At 45.9% G+C, this 15,682-nt stretch overlaps 1 protein-coding gene across 5 annotated transcripts in view; it reads left to right on the top strand.

Annotated features, from left to right (window-relative positions):
- Window positions 1-15,682, top strand: part of LOC138516615 (cytosolic beta-glucosidase-like) — a 677,786-nt gene that overhangs the window by 386,765 nt on the left and 275,339 nt on the right. The window contains exon 7 of one of the 5 annotated variants that reach the window (XM_069631884.1): window positions 11,402-11,739. The exons of the other annotated variants lie outside the window; for them this stretch is intronic. Within the exon in view, the coding sequence (XP_069487985.1) occupies window positions 11,402-11,421 (20 nt within the window). The 3' untranslated portion in view covers window positions 11,422-11,739. Of the gene's footprint in view, window positions 1-11,401; window positions 11,740-15,682 lie in introns of those variants that run through there. 5 annotated transcript variants of the gene reach the window in all.

Genomic DNA, 15,682 nt, shown 5'->3' with positions numbered 1-15,682 from the left:
AGGCAGGGAGGGGAGGAACAAGGGGAGACATACAACGATCCTACTAGGCCAGGTGTCATTCAGATCGCGCAAGTGCAGGGGTGGGGGAGGGGGAAAAGTGCAAGGGGAAGGGGAGGGGGGGAAGTGCAGTACAAGGTAAGTGGCGTAAAGTAATAAATAAATAGGGCCAGCTGGTGGCAAGTGCAAGGTAAGTGCAGAACGAGTGCTGGAAAGGGGGGGGGGCTGTAGGGATACAGAGACAGTCCCGCAGTGCAGAGGGGATTCCAGGGCATCAGTGCAAGTGGAGAGTGGCTGGGCCCAGGACCGAGGCCGTTAAGAGTGGTCCAGTTGCAGAATCAATGCAGTTTCAGTGAAGAATATTTGCTGTTCAGCAGGGGAGAGGGAGAGAGAAAGCAAAGAGGAAGGTTTTGAGGTGCTTCCGGAACCGGAGATGGTTCTCCTCATGCTGGCTGGTTGTTGGATAATTGCATCATGTCGTCAGGTTCAGTAATGCTAGCAAGAATTTTTGTATTGGTTCTCTTCCTTTCAGCCACTTGAAAGGTGGATTGTAACCCAAGGGGACACAGGCATTTACTCACTTGCAGCAGTTGAAGAGTCTTTAAAGGGTCAGGATATTTAAGTCTGGACTGCCTGTGGTGGTCCCCTGCATCAAGCCTGGGTTAAGGTGGGGTGGTCTGTAAATGCTGCCATTCCCAAACCACTGGCATCGCCAGGGATCTTCAAAACATATCTCCCCCTTTCTCAAAGTCCCCACAAGGGTATTGATAGAATGCCTACTTAGGAAGTCTACATTAGCCTGCAAACAACCCTTTTTTATGTGACATGACAAACGCAATGCAATGTCAAACAAACACCATCCCTTTTCTTTTGCATTAGTGTTGTTATTTCTAGGAAGCCATAAGGGGCACATTCCCATCATTACTTTAAACGTGCATCCTGTCAAGTAATACTTGAAGATCTTGCTGGCCCACTTAATGGCTAGAGAGTCTAATTACAGCAGTTTATTGTTTCTTTCTCTGCTCATCCCCAAAGTGCTTCAAGCCTCTCTCCATAAAATCCTTTCTCAACCAGTCATTCTTTCTGTTCACGTTCCCTTTGTGAGAAACCTGAGGCATTTCTCCCAGGTTATTCCCTTTCTTCAGGTGGGCAGGGGAGGGTCATCGCTCTTGGATTCCAACCCTGGGGTTGAACGAGCAGGGGAGGATCACCTGGGCACGGGGTCCTTGGAGACTACGAGAGAAGCGCCCTTGGATGAGACACGGTATCCCATTTTTTTCTGATGCACCCCTACCCGATATCCCAGCAGTCTTTATGGGATTTTGCCACCAAAATCTCATCCCCCAGCACTTTCAATTATGGAAAAGACGGAGAAAACAACAGGGGAACTCAGAATTACCTCTAAAACCCAATACGAATTGTGCCTCTCCACAACACTACAGATCCCATAATCGCCTTCTTCTTTTAGAATATCAAAGGGAATGTAAACTAACATCCAAGGGATATCTCTATTTTAACTTCCATCATCACATTCCCCCATTGAAATCTAAAAGGACTGGGACGAGGAAGAGGCAGATGGGAGTCATGAGGATGGCCCATAGGAATCCATGGTCAATGGATTCCTATGAACAGTCTCTATGTTGTCCCGATAATGAGGTCAGGCAGAGTCAGGCAGGGAGGGACAACTATTCACACTTGACTCCAATTAACTCTTGCTGGGAGTATAAAAGCAGCAGCCAGGAACAGAATTCCTTGAGCGAGCCAGGGATGCTGGAAGGTACCGCAGAGCACGAGAGAGCACTAGTGAGCTCGAGAGACCCTGGGGGACCTGGAGCAGGAGGAGAAAACCGCCCAAACACTGGCCCTGCTACCAGAGAGGAGATTGCAGTGTGGAGTAGGAAACTGTCCCTCCAGAAGGCAAGACCAGGGGCAGCTGGGTTTGTCTGGCAGTATCAACAGTTAAACTCCCCCCCTGGGACAAGAAAGGTGAACCCAGGTCTCTGAAGGGCAGAGGGAGAGACCCTGACCTCCTACAAACATCCCCTTTTGGCTCCTGCAGCTCACAATGACCGGAAGTGCCATTTCGGGGAGCAATGAAGTGGGAGAAAAATCAGCTTAGTGCATTCTGGGACGAGAAGTCCCAAAACCTTTTTGTTAAAATTGTGACTTTTTCGAGCAGGGTCAAAGCCCAGACGAGGAAGCCCTTTGGCAACCTAAAAACGGGCCTGAGGCCAGCCGAGGGAGAACTTTGGGGAACTGCGAGAAGGTTCATAGCCCGACAGAGGGTGACCCAGTGGTGAAGGAAAGACACAATTAAAACCTTCAAGGCCAGCTGCAGAGTGGTCCTGCCCCGCGTGGGTGCTCATGTGAAAGACTCTGGCTGATCCCCTTTAGTTTTGTGTTGAAACTACAATAACCAGAAGGCCGTGTGAGGGCCGCAAGAAGAATGTCAGTGGTCCTATAGCGGTTTAGCAAAATCCGCTCTACAGTCAAAAGCCTTTAACCGGCAAGTAATTGAAAGCCAAAGGAAATTAATCTTGCATGTTGAGAGAGAAGATTGGCAAGAGTGAACCCAACAGAGGGATGCAGATAAAAAGGGGCAGAGTCTGATGCCTCAATGAACATTTGTGCTGACAAGAGTGAACCCACGAAAGGGAGGCTCACCGTGAACTGTTTAAAAAGACATTAAGAAATGTGAATGTAACAGAGATTGGTACCAATCTTGGAATACAAGCCTGAGTGAACCTGGTGGAGAGAGGGGGAGCCAGGGGTGACACAGTACCACTCCGAGTGTAATCGAGAAAGGACTTTTGTTTTGTTGTATCAGACCATCGGAACCACAATATACGCAAACTCTGAAGGTCCTGATACTGTTAGAGATTTGTGATGGGTCTGCACCCATAAGAGGGGGGCCCTGGGGTGAAGTCGTCACCCAATGTACATTTGGAACAGAACGTTTATCTGTTTGTTATTTTTGGAAGCCATCAGGTCCTTGGAGGTAAGAGACTTTTTGTAGAAAAGAGACTTAACCACCGAAGGTCCTGATATGTGAAGCGGAACTGTCTCATGCTGGGAAAGCTTGAGAGTGTGTTGTGCTCAGGAGTCCCACCTTTTCCTGTGCTCAAAACATGGGCAAGGAAGACACTTAACTACCACATCCTGACTTTTTATTTATGAACACTTTTTTCTTTCTTGTGAACACTATCCCACACTCTTTTTGTATTTAGCGTAAGGATTGGCAATAGGTATTTCTTAGAATAGACCCTTTTTATTTGACACAACACCACTAGGACTGCCTTATTATTATTTGATGGTCGTAGCTTGCTCCCATCTGAAACACTTGTGTATAGGCGCGTTACAAATACCATATCATATCATATCATATCATCTTAGATTTAGGTTTAGATTAGGCATTTTTCCAACCTCCCAATACAATTTTATAAACACCCTTGAACTGTGATCACTTGTGTCTGTCTCTTCTTGATACCATGCCTTCCTTACACCTTAAGATGGTTTTGGCCTCTCTCTTTTGGTTTTTAGATATACTCTGTTGATCTCTGATTGCAATGTTTTATAATCAGTAATTCTTTCTATTAAGCTTCACTCCAATTTGTGTCTGGCTGCTTCCTCCTAATTTTCAGCTTTATTCCTTGTATTCCTCAGTGCAACAGTGTTCTCAGCCAGTCATTTTTTCTGTTTGCCTAACCCTCCAAATTGCTCCTGGCCTCCTGTTCCTGCCTGCAGCTTTAGTCCTTCAACCTCTTTTTCTCTGTGGTCTGCCTTTCCGGCTCGCCTCCTCTCTGTGATCATGTGCCTGTCTGTGTGCTTTCCATCTGCTTGCTGGTTTCATAGGCTCTGTGCTCAGTTTGGGTTCTCACCTCTCAGGGCAGTGAGCATCTCCTTTAAATGCTACGTTCTGTAGTCTCCTCTGGGTTAGTGTCATACATTGTTTAGCTGCTCCTGGCCTCTGCCTCATCTGTCACATCTGTCCTGGGATTGGAGTCATCAGAATAGCATGTCTTGTTTTTCTCTCATCTCCGCCACACTCCTTGTGCAGCACTGCACACAAGTACTGTCCTTCAGGATAATGGTGTCACATAAGTTGATGGTGTCCCTGCCTTCTCCTCAAGTTTCAAAATTGCTGCTGGATGGATAACAGGACATCCAACATTGAAAAGAGACTGTACAAAGCCACTTTCTCTTGTCACCCTGAAATGGGAAAAAAATACTTATGTAGGTATTTGGACAAGGTTAACATGGCACAGCTAGGATATCTAAAATGTCAACCATCTTTAATCTCAAGAATGCTTTAAGGAAAGGACAAGACAAAAAATATAGCTAGGAAAGTAAGATTAGATTCAGGCAGATTAGCATCTATAAAGGGGTAAGTCAGAGAGCAAGAGCAGGTGGGCCTTATGGTAAGTCAATTCCACATTTGTGAAAGTAATTTTCTAATCTGCGCCATATGGAGAGATTGTTGGTTAGAATCTCTGATGATTTTAGAGACTGCCCCTTATTTATGATGGCCTGCAACGATTTTTAAAATACTTTATAAAATCAGATGTCTGCTACATTCTTTTTTCGAATTAAACTGAGTGTCAGCAGTAATGTAAATGCTTGCATTACTAGTATGATCGTTGAAAAGTGTTGGGAAGGGAGCAAATCCACCCCACCTTCTAGGCGCATTAGGGTGAGGCGAGACCTATTAGAAGAAGTATGATAGACAAGGGGCGAGGGGGTGACCTAAAGGTCCCCACGTGATTGATATTCTGCTCAATTTAGACTTGTAGACATAGTGTGCGCATATAGCTAGACACCATGTTGGAGATATAAAGTAGCCATAGTCGCAACATAAGGCCTGCACGGCCATGCAGTATTTATCGCAATAAACACAAGCTGTGAGTCTGAGGGAGAAATAACAGAAACCCCCTTTTGTTCCAAAGTTGTTGGCAACATGTTTATTCCAAGAATTAATGTGTCCCGCAAGGCCACGAGTCAGTGCCACGTGCCTCAGTGCATGCATTATTACAAACAGGCCAGAGCATGCCCCTGACCCCCACTCAGCCAACCATGAGTTATGTCAGAGTCCCAAGGCCCCTGAATTCCAAGATACCAGCTGACCCCAGACCACCGACCATAAAACAATTAGCCATAAAAGATCTAAGAGAATGGTTACCCCTACCTTTATTTTACAATGACATAATTTGTAATGGGAGGTACATGGAGAGATAAATTATAGTGTGTTAGGCAGAATCACATGCAGTACCCTTTGGGAACACTACACACTATTAAGACTACAAGTGTAAGTACAATTTCACCTTTGGTACAAGCCTGTACTACATAGTAATGTAGTAGCAGTGGCTGAGCAGCCAGACTTATCTCAATAGTAAAGTGAGCAGTACATTTATTTACACAGTCAGTTGGAAAACATTCCACTAGTAAGAGCAGCTCAATATCACAATCAAATATACTACAATACACAACCAATACGTTTCTGAACAAGTTAATCACCCCTGAAGTTGGAGCAAAATGGCACTTCAGTTACTTTATAAAGACAAGGTTAAAAGAATCGGAGCATAAATACTTTCAGAGGTAGGGAAAATAGTTTCAGTTCACTACAACCAGCAATTCAATTCAATAGGCCTGGGCCAAAGTCAATGGTTCAGAGTTTTGGATAGGAAAGCACAGTTCTGGTAGTAAACGGTTAAGTCTTTGCCACGGTTTTTAGAAGTAGTTGGTCAGACGAAACGTTATATGTCGGTTTAGGGAAGGAAACGCCTTCCAAGTTGGGAAAGTTTCACAAACTTTCACTGCGGCAGAAAGGATTTCTTGACCGCACTTGCACAGTATCTTTTAAATGAACACTATCTGTAGCTGAGGCAGTTGTTCTTGACAGTTCCTGCAGATCTCGCTGTTCCTGAGATCCAGTCATGGTGACAAGAAGGAGGATGTCGGGAGGTTCCTGCACTGCCCAGGGAAGAGGCCACAAGCTTGGCAAAACTCGGTTTAAGGTGTGAGTGCCTTAAAGACCACAAACTGGTATCCTTCTCACAGGCTATCCGGTTTTCAACAGCACTCGAAAATTCGACCAATATAGAAACGGTGTCCAGGTGACTTGCGAGTTGGTTGTTCCCACCAAACTCAAGGGAAGAAGTTAACCTTGAAGGGCTCTGTCGATGGACTTTCAGGCAATTCGGACCTGCAGCAGGGCTTCACCGGTGGACCAGGAGTTGCAGGTTTTCCTTCAGCTCGTCTTCACTTCTCTCGTTCCAGTGGTCGACTCTGCTTTCCATGTCCCAGAGGCCTGCTTTTAAACAGCTGTCCCCCATTCATTCCAGCCTTGCTGTCACACACCCAGCAGGGTGGCTGTCCTTGCTGGACAGCCAGCCAGCCAGCCAATCACGCCAGAGTGCATTCAGGTCCCCTAGCAGACTAAGCACAGGGAGTTTCGGGCACCTCCCTCACATCCTGTCCACCCCAGACACTCACGCGTCAGAGGAGGGCTTCAGCACTGAAGCCTGCCAAAGGCCAACAAACAAAGGGACCAAACCTGGTTTGGCGTACAGAGACAAACACTAGAAGGACCTTTCCTAAAAGAAATGGCGAAAAAAGTTGACCGGAGTCTGTTTTTACAGCCGGGTCTTGGGCGCCATATTGAAAAAAATGGCCGACACAATTTTTAACTACCGGTGTTCGCGGTTGGGAAAAATCATGGTAGTTTGTTTTAAGCCACTGCCACCAGCCATTTCAAGAGGGAAAGGGTAACATTTGACTGTTGCATGAGTGTTTAGACCCAGGGGATACTAGGCAACCCCTCCAGCACTCTATGGGAAGATAGTGGGTGCTGGGTCTGTAAATTCAAAAAGACTAGTAAAGTCAATTTAACTTTACATGCTCCGGGAGACAATAGTCAGTCCCAGAGAAGGTAGTTAAACCTTGGGGAGTCTGAAAGACACCCCTGTGCCACTGCACTGAAGGTGCTTTGTGACACACAGAAAAAGATGATGCCTATGGAGTTGTTTTAAAACTCCATATCCAAAGAACACAAAAGTAAAACACATTGAAAATGAAAAGTTCAAGGCCCCAAAATATAGCAAAAGAGCTGGAGGGCTCTAAGGTAGAGGGAATTTAGCACTTGGGTGAGAATTCTCCCTAACATAGTGCAAAAGCCTTGGAAACCCCAAGACGCGATTAGGATGAGTGAAATGTGTGTTTGGTCAGAGTGACCTTGAGACTCCCCCTGTACCAGCCTATGCTCTTGCTAGGTGCCCTGTATAATGATAGAGTAGCACTGTAAGAAACTGTATCTAATTTATTTGTTGACCTTGATTCTCTGGAGATGATGAGCCCAGCCCATCCCACGTGATGGAAGATGGACGGATGGGGCTGGGACTTATGGCCAGGCATCTCCAATGGAGTCGGCCGACCATGTATAGGGTCGAACCAACCAGCCGTGCAGGTTTTTACTCTATATGAGTGATGCTGCATACCCTTTTAAGTTTCTGCTTGCACCTCTTTTGCTCAGAACGTTCCATGCCAGCAGAGTTCTTTGCTGGCACATCTATTTTGTAGGGAAAACAAAGTTTTTATCCTTGCAAGAGTTTCTTGGGCTTTTTTCCCTTGCAGGTTGTATTTTTTCTGGTTTGAGAGTTTAGGGGCGTGCCTTCAATTAGTGACCCCAATGTGATCCCAGTGCCCCATACCTGCAGAGGGGTCCAGGCCGCTTCCTCCAGAGGGGCCGCTCTCACCTACAGCGACCAGTCCTGAAAAAAACATATTCCTGAGTGGCCTTACAGGAGTCATCTTTGCAGAATTCCTGTCTGCTCTTTGGAGCCGGCGTGGCTCTGAAGAGCGTGCAGGCTGGTGTTATTGGGGACCCTGTGACTGAGGTGTTTGTGTGAACATGCACACATGAGTATAAACTTGCAAGTGATAACAACTAGGGGACGGGTGTACAGGAGAGTGTGAAGGGTGTGAACGTGTGGATACTGAAATTGTTGGTGGGGTGTGGGTGTGGTTTATATTTTGGTTTTATTAATTATTTATGGAAAATATTAAGGAAAGGATAATGGAATGGTAGGGAGCCTTCCCGAGTGAGGGAAAAAGGTGGTTCCACAGATATTGTTTAACAGTGGAAAAAAGGAAACAAATATGAGCTTGCATAATTAAAATGGCTCGGAAATAGTAGTAGTTCTTATTTTAGTTTGTTACTTTAGCTTGTTTTGTTATTGGCATTTTGATTGTGTAGGGTGGAGGCCCAAGGAGTAGCATTGTGTAAGTAGTAGTGTATTTTGGGTGGGTGGAGTGTGAGATTGGGGGTGTGTGGAGAAGGAGGGGAGGGAGTAATTTTTAAAAATGTTTTTTGATAGGAGGCAATGTGTGATAGACTGACTTTTTGAGTGGTAGCAGCACCATGCGCGTTAAAAGAGGCAAAGGGAGAGTGAGGTGCACGGACTATTAAGATGGGGAGGAGAAAACCCATAGAGTATATGTATAAGGTCTTGTCACTATATCGTGATAGAAACGAGATGTACCATAAGCAGTGGGTGATGGAGACAAGAAGAGGGCGGATGCCCCGCTCATGGCCAGAGCAGGGATCCCATAATAAGGGAGTTCTAGAACACATTTCTAACAGCTAAATATAAGGGAAAACATTTGCAAAAGAGGAAGGAGATATTAGATCTCTGGAAGATGTTTAAAAAATACGGAATATCTTGGGGAGGAAAAGCATAATGTGATTGCACTGATGAATGTAGAGGAAAGGAGGTAGGGGCACCAGTGGAGCACAGGGGAATATACCCATTGGCAGCTCACCCTGCAGTAGGCTACACTAGCCCAACCTCTGTGTCCAATATGGCAACAGTCCCACCACCCCTGTATGTGTCCCCTTCGGCGGTCCCAGCACATGCTGATGTCAATAAAAGAGACTTGGAAATGGCACTGGCAGCGGCAAAAACAGAATTGAATAGATTGCGAACAGCAAAGCCTGAAGTGAAGTCTGACAAAACAACAGAGCAAGGGGCAGAGGGGTGGAAGACAGGGGATTTCCTGTTCAGGATAGATGGCACGTCTATAAAGAACATACACATAGAAAAAGAAGAAGAAGACGAGCAGGGAGATAGTTTGGGGTATGAGAATCTAGGATCTCATCAAGGGGAAGAAGGTGGGTGGAGTACATTTGATGAGTACGAGGATGAGGTGGATGAAGAGGCAGAGCAGGTGCCTGAACAGACTCCGCGGGTAGAGAATCTGTGGGAAGGCAGGTTGAGGAGCAGTTTTGGCTGCATGGCAGTAGCAAGGAAAAAAGGAAGTGAAGAAACGGGTGATGTGGGCGGAACAAAGATGCAGATGCCCCTTATGCATAAGGGTCTGGCAGACCGCACTATGTGCCACGGGCACAGATGGACAAAATGTTTTGATAAAGGCGGTCCTGCCCCTCGCGGCAGGTGTGGGTAAATGGATTTATACATTTGAAAAGCAGACCGCCGGGGTACCCCTGGCAGTTGGTAACATAAAAAGCTTTTTGGTGGCGACTATTGGAGACCAAGCGTGGGAACTGTGGGTGAAAGCGGTATACCGAAGAGTTACTTTGGGGAACGATGCACACCATGGAGCATCGTTTAATAAGATTAGAGCAAAAGTTCGAGCGGCGGGCGTTCCCTGACACATCTGACCTACAGTCTATAATGCAATGCACTATGGATGATGATGAAGACCCGTCTCATTCAATTCCCGAAGTTCAGTAGATGTGGAGGGACACATCGACTCCCTTTTTTGATTGTATCACCAGAGAGGTGCAAAAGGCATTAGACAAAATCATGGTCATCAAAGCACAGGGGTGGCCCGAAATACAGAGCTTAATAGTACACCATTTCAGAAGAATAAAGGAGCGTGATAAGGAAACGGCTCAGAGGCGACAGGCAGAAGAATCAAAACTAGTACAAAATAAATTAGCTAAAGTCGCTGTGGAGCCACCAGTATCGACACCAGTGCAGAGAGAAATGGCAGGGAGCACCCAAGAGTTTGAAAGTACCAGAATATCTGTAGTTTGGTTAGAAGGAGGGCAACGACAGTGGGGCAGGAATAGACAGTGCCCCATCCCACAGTGGCAACAAGGAGGACAGTCGCAAGGAAGAGGTGGGTTTAGAGGGGAAGGGGTCTTTGGAGGACTGGGGCCCAGAGGGGTAGCAATGGGGCCTTCACAATGTTGGAACTGTTCAAAGTGGGGCACTTTTTCAAGGGAGAGTAGGAGCCGACAAGGGATGGGTATAGTTACGAAAAGCCGAATTACGGCCCACCACCCCACAGGCCACCACAAGAGCCAATGCCCAGTATTACTTCCATATCCCACAAAATACACCAGGCTTACACACAGCTACCCCCACAGATCCCAGGCACACTTGCGCAGCAACAACAAGCAGTACAGCAATTCACATCCTAGCACACATTCCAACAGGGAGTTTGCCCAACCCTGTTCAATGGAACACCAAATGGCATGGTCACCCCTTTTCGAGGTGCAGCCGTGGTAGGGGGAAACCCCTTTTTGTTTCCCAGAACAAATGCATATCCTGACTAGGACAGCCCACAGAGAACTCTTGCGTGTCCGATCCTGCCAATGACCCTCAACCCTGAAGAGGAACACTTGGTCGGGGCAGAGATCGGAAACAAGAAATTAATTTTTATGGTTGATTCAGGCACTGAGAAATCATGTATCAATGGGCGGACTTCGCAATATCGGGCAAAGCTCTTGACACGCAGGGCTTCTCTGGGGCTATTTCTATGGTTCCGTACACAAAAGATTTGGAGATAAAGGTGGAGGGTGGGATGGAAGGTGGTGCATGCTCCCTTATTATATTCAGAGACTTCTGTAAACATGCTGGACAGGAACCTGCTCAGTAAGTTGAATATGGCAATCTTGTTCACTGATGAAAGCATTGCTTGCACCACACCGGGAATGTGTGCAATAAGAGCAATGGTAATAATGCATGCAATGGCAGGGGAGGTGGAGGTCTGTGAGAAGCTTGAAGGTGTCTCCCTAGCTAGTCCCTGGGGATCTGTCATCCAGGCGGACAAGACATGGTCATCGCTATTGGAACCAGTTCCTGGGGGTGGACCAGTGAGGAGGATCACCTGGATGGGGGGGTCCTTGGGGAGTGGGTGTGGGACACTGACGGTTGACACTTAGTATCCCCCTTCGATCAACACTTTTTCCCTATCCTACCACGCAGGATATTCCAAAATAATGCCCACCCCCATTTTCAGACACAAACACTTTTGCACAACACGAAAGACAATGGACTAACACCAGAGCCGTTTTCCTGACATGTCCCAATAAAAGGGTCAGGAAAAGTCAGGTAATTGGCCAGAGTCACACACACCTGATGGCCCTTTCTCTTCCCCACAGGGATAAAAGGTGGAGCATGAGAGCACAGGACCAGCAAGGAAGACCGCACGACGTGAAGGCTAACTCAGCACAGCAGTTCAAAAGGAGGCGAAAGACGGCGCATACTGAGAGGGTGACAATGAGAGAAGTGACCTTTCCCTTTCCGATCGAGGCCTCTGAAACCTCTGCAGATGGAATGATAAGACCGAGAACAATAGCCAGCGTGTATTGCAGCAGATGTCAACGGTACACAAGACACTCCTCCGCTGATTACCAAGCCGGGGAGAGATGCTTGTCTTGGAGGTAGCAACCTTGACTGCAAAGATAAGGACAGCCAAGCAGTTCATCACAGTTGATAAGAAACCGAACTGTATTGAACAATAAGTAGCCAACAGCTTATTTGAACTTTGAAAGATTTAAAGAAACTATTGATGAAAGAGGGGGAAAACCAGCAACAGAGGTGTCTGGCACCATGTGGGTGCTCAAGCAGGAAACTCTGGGTGATTACCCGATGGTAGAGACTACCGTCACCAGAAGGCCTTGGGAAGAGGCAAAGAGAGGTCAAAGTGATCATACACGGGTCTTGTAAAATCCTCTGTAACGTCAAAAGTCTTTGAATGACAGATGATTGTGAAGGAAAGGGAGATACATTTTGCTTGGTAAAACTAGTGCATGAACTGTGTGTCGTAAAGGTTGGCAAGAGTGAACCCGGCGGAGGTATGCTAACAAAAAGGGGCTAAGTCTAAAGTCCCAAAATACAGTGAACTGTTTGAGTGAAAGTTGCCAATAGTGAACCAGGCAGAGGGAGGCCGACAAAAGTGGTGAAGCCTGAACTGTTTAAAAAGACATTAAGATTTGTGAATGCAAGAAGCCTATGGGTCTGAGCCCTTTGAGAGGGAGATCCAGGGGTGGAACGTCATCACCCAAAGTTCATTAAGAAAGGAACTGTTTAGTTGATTTTGTTGAATACGATTTGTGAGGAGTCTATGCCCGGAAGAGGGGGACGCAGGGATGAAACCTTCACCCAAGGTTTACGTGGAACAGAACAGAACTTTGTGTGTGTTTGTTGAAAATATCAGGCTCTCGAAGGCATGAGAGTTTTGTCAAAAGAGACTTAACCTTTGAAGAACCTGATAACTGGAATGGAACTGTTGGCCCGTGCTGGGAAGGCTCAAGTGTGTGCTCTGCTCATAAGATCCACCTTGGCCCGTGCTCAAAACGTAGGGAAAGGAGACCCCTGGCAATCACATCCTGACTTATTATTGGTGAACACTTGTTCCTTTATTGAAAAACCTATTCAACACTCTTTCTGTAATTAGTTGTAAGGATTTATCAATAGTTCTTTTTAGTAGAGGCCCTTTTTCTTTGACAAGATGCCATATGGACTGCCTTATTTTTCATTTGATGGTCAAAGCTTGCTCCCATCCTAGATTTAGTTTTAGATTAGGCATTTTTTCATCCTGCATTTACAGTTTAATAAACACCCTTGAACTTTGATCACTTGTGTCTGTCTTTACTGTTGCCACCATGAGTTACTTACAGGTTCGAGTGATACCCATAGACCCATATATGTTTGTCTATAGAATTACATTGCTTGTGGAGGTGGTGACACAAATTGCAAAGGGCTGCTCGAGAGTGCCAACAGATTTAATTTCCACCCTCTAGTGTCCCCAGAATTGGTGGCAGGCACAATCTTGTCCCTAGACCTACAAAGGTTGGTGGTATCTGCAAAAAGAGTGGTTGTGCTAAGAACAGGCAGGCGTGAGTGTGAGTGGCATATGCTACTTTGCATCAGCCCTACCATACCCCTTAAGGAGGTAACAGATGCAGAAATGTTCGATAACAATGACAGTGATGGAGAAATAATTTGGGATGCAAACCCTTGTGAGATCATGGTACAATACAGAAGGGTGCTGTGCTCCCTGATGGCCGGTGTGGCTTTGCCTCCCTTCATTGAAGCAGACTTAAAGTATGTACCCGAGCAGTTGTGGACCACCAACCCACATGACGTTGGGCTTTTAAAAGAAGTAACACCAGTACACATTACACTGAAGGCACGGGCAGTGCTACCATGGGTGAAACAGTGCCCACTTTCAAGAGAAGCAGAGGAGGAAATCAGAGACACGATACAGGCCCTGCTCGGCCAAGGGATAATAGTGCCATCCACATCACCTTGCAACAGGGTTATGTACCGTGTCAAAAAGGCAACCGGGCAATTGGAGAATGATCCAGGACTTGCGTCCCCTAAATGATGTGGTGCAGAAAGAATTTCTAGTAGTTCCTGTAGTAAAGCAATGTCCATGCTTGAGATATGTTGATTATTAGTAAGTTTACTTCCAGTTCTTAGGTTACATGTTACAGGACAAGACATCAAGTATAAGACAATAGATCACCGGCACCCATCACCCAGGGAGGAAGGCACCAACTGACCTGTAACAGAACACTCACCACAACATTCTCACACTCATACATCAACATTCCACTTGCTACTTGCATGACATCACTGAGCAGCTCAGGCAGGCTGAGGAGTGTATCATAACACATCTCCCTCCTTACCGAAACATATACACAAACAATAAGCACTTTACATACAGGCAAGTCACATCACCATGCACCATACAACTACTCCCACAGCTATGCAATTCCAAACTTCACCTACATATTCAGGTCACTCTCAATACTAACACAAATCACCTTCAGTCTATCCCTGCCACGGACAGACTCTAGACTCTCACTCTAGACACAGCCAGCCCGTACACAAGGCTAAAACTACCCTACAAACCAAACGCCCACCAAAATAACATATATCCTTCTGCCCGCCACAGGCGAGCCTCCAGGCTGCCACCCTGGAGCACAGCTTGTCATCCCGGCGCAATACTAGACATCCAAGAAGACAACAAAATCACCATACCTATTAGGAAAACTCATAAAACCGCTAACCACTGTTGAAATATCGCCAACTATGCCTACATCACAAACACACACAGATCATCAATGGACTAGGCCATGGAGCCCACTCAACCACACCAAGCTATACAGATCCTGCAACAACTTGAAGATGCTGGCCAGCCATCTCCAAGACCACCAAGAAAACAATGGGGTTGGCCTAAGTGCTCATCTCAGTGGCAGTACTTACATGTACCATGATCCTGACCTTGGGGTACCTTGGCCAGGATTTACATCTAACACACAAAGAAAACAACTGGTAAGACAACTCTTCATCTTGGACAGCACACTTCCCTTTAGCCAATATGTTCACCAGAGGGCGTCCCCAACCAGTACAACCGGTATTTCTAAGAGAACCACTACCACAACTTCATCCAACAAAACCACCTGTCCATTACAGATAAGAGTCAACTTCTTCAAACAGTGCACTACTACTGTTCCTAAAATCACCAGACCACAACTCCCACTAACCTTAGTGCACTTCTCCACTTACCACTCACTCCTACACCTGGAAGGGCGCTACCCCCAGGATTTACCTCACATGTCCCCATAACCAAAAGAGGAACTAACTCACCATGCTTAACTCATACAAAGGCGCTACCTCCGTATACAAAATACCAAAATCCAAAACTAGTATGGATCCTACCACCCAGGAACACTGAATCATCTTCACGTAAGTGTCCATTGCCAACCAATTGACACCTAAATGAGGCGCTACCTCAATACAGTCAATTTATATAAAAGCACTACCTCCATCTCATTACACCTAGACGGAAATAAAAATACCACCTCCTAATGTACCCATCAGTATCTTGCACACAGAGTCATTTACATATGAGCTCTGCACACATCACTTAAAACAGGATACTCATTATGTCACATCCATGAAGCTTCAGGTTCACAGCCGACCTTAGATACAATGTATGTACCACAAATGACATTTCTTCAGACTTTGCAGTTATAAAAGGAAGCATTTCCTACATAGTTCATCCTTTGCAGTTATAAAATGGCTCGCATTGCGTTGCTCCTAAATACTTAGAAGTCCAAAAGTCTTAAAACAGAACCAATCAACCTAAAAATCCTCAATAGGTTAAACTAGCTCATTCACCCACCAATGAGCTCCTCAACATATCACATTGCATTTAATTATGCACTTTTCGATATATCTCTAAAAGTCCATTAACCTGCAAATGCTTAAAATTGTTAATTTCCTAACACATTGCATTGCATCTTTATTCATCCATTCCTAACAAATTAACATTTCAATGCATCTTTACTCGTCCATTCCTAACACATTGCATTGCATCTTTACTCGCCCATAGCCCAAAACGTAAATGTCTCGACCGCAATATACAT

The sequence above is a fragment of the Ambystoma mexicanum genome, chromosome 6q (genome assembly GCF_040938575.1).
Source record: "Ambystoma mexicanum isolate Mex_15411 chromosome 6q, UKY_AmexF1_1, whole genome shotgun sequence".
In the NCBI taxonomy this organism is placed as follows: Eukaryota; Metazoa; Chordata; class Amphibia; order Caudata; family Ambystomatidae; genus Ambystoma; species Ambystoma mexicanum.
This window is presented reverse-complemented; position numbering and strand designations above follow the sequence as displayed.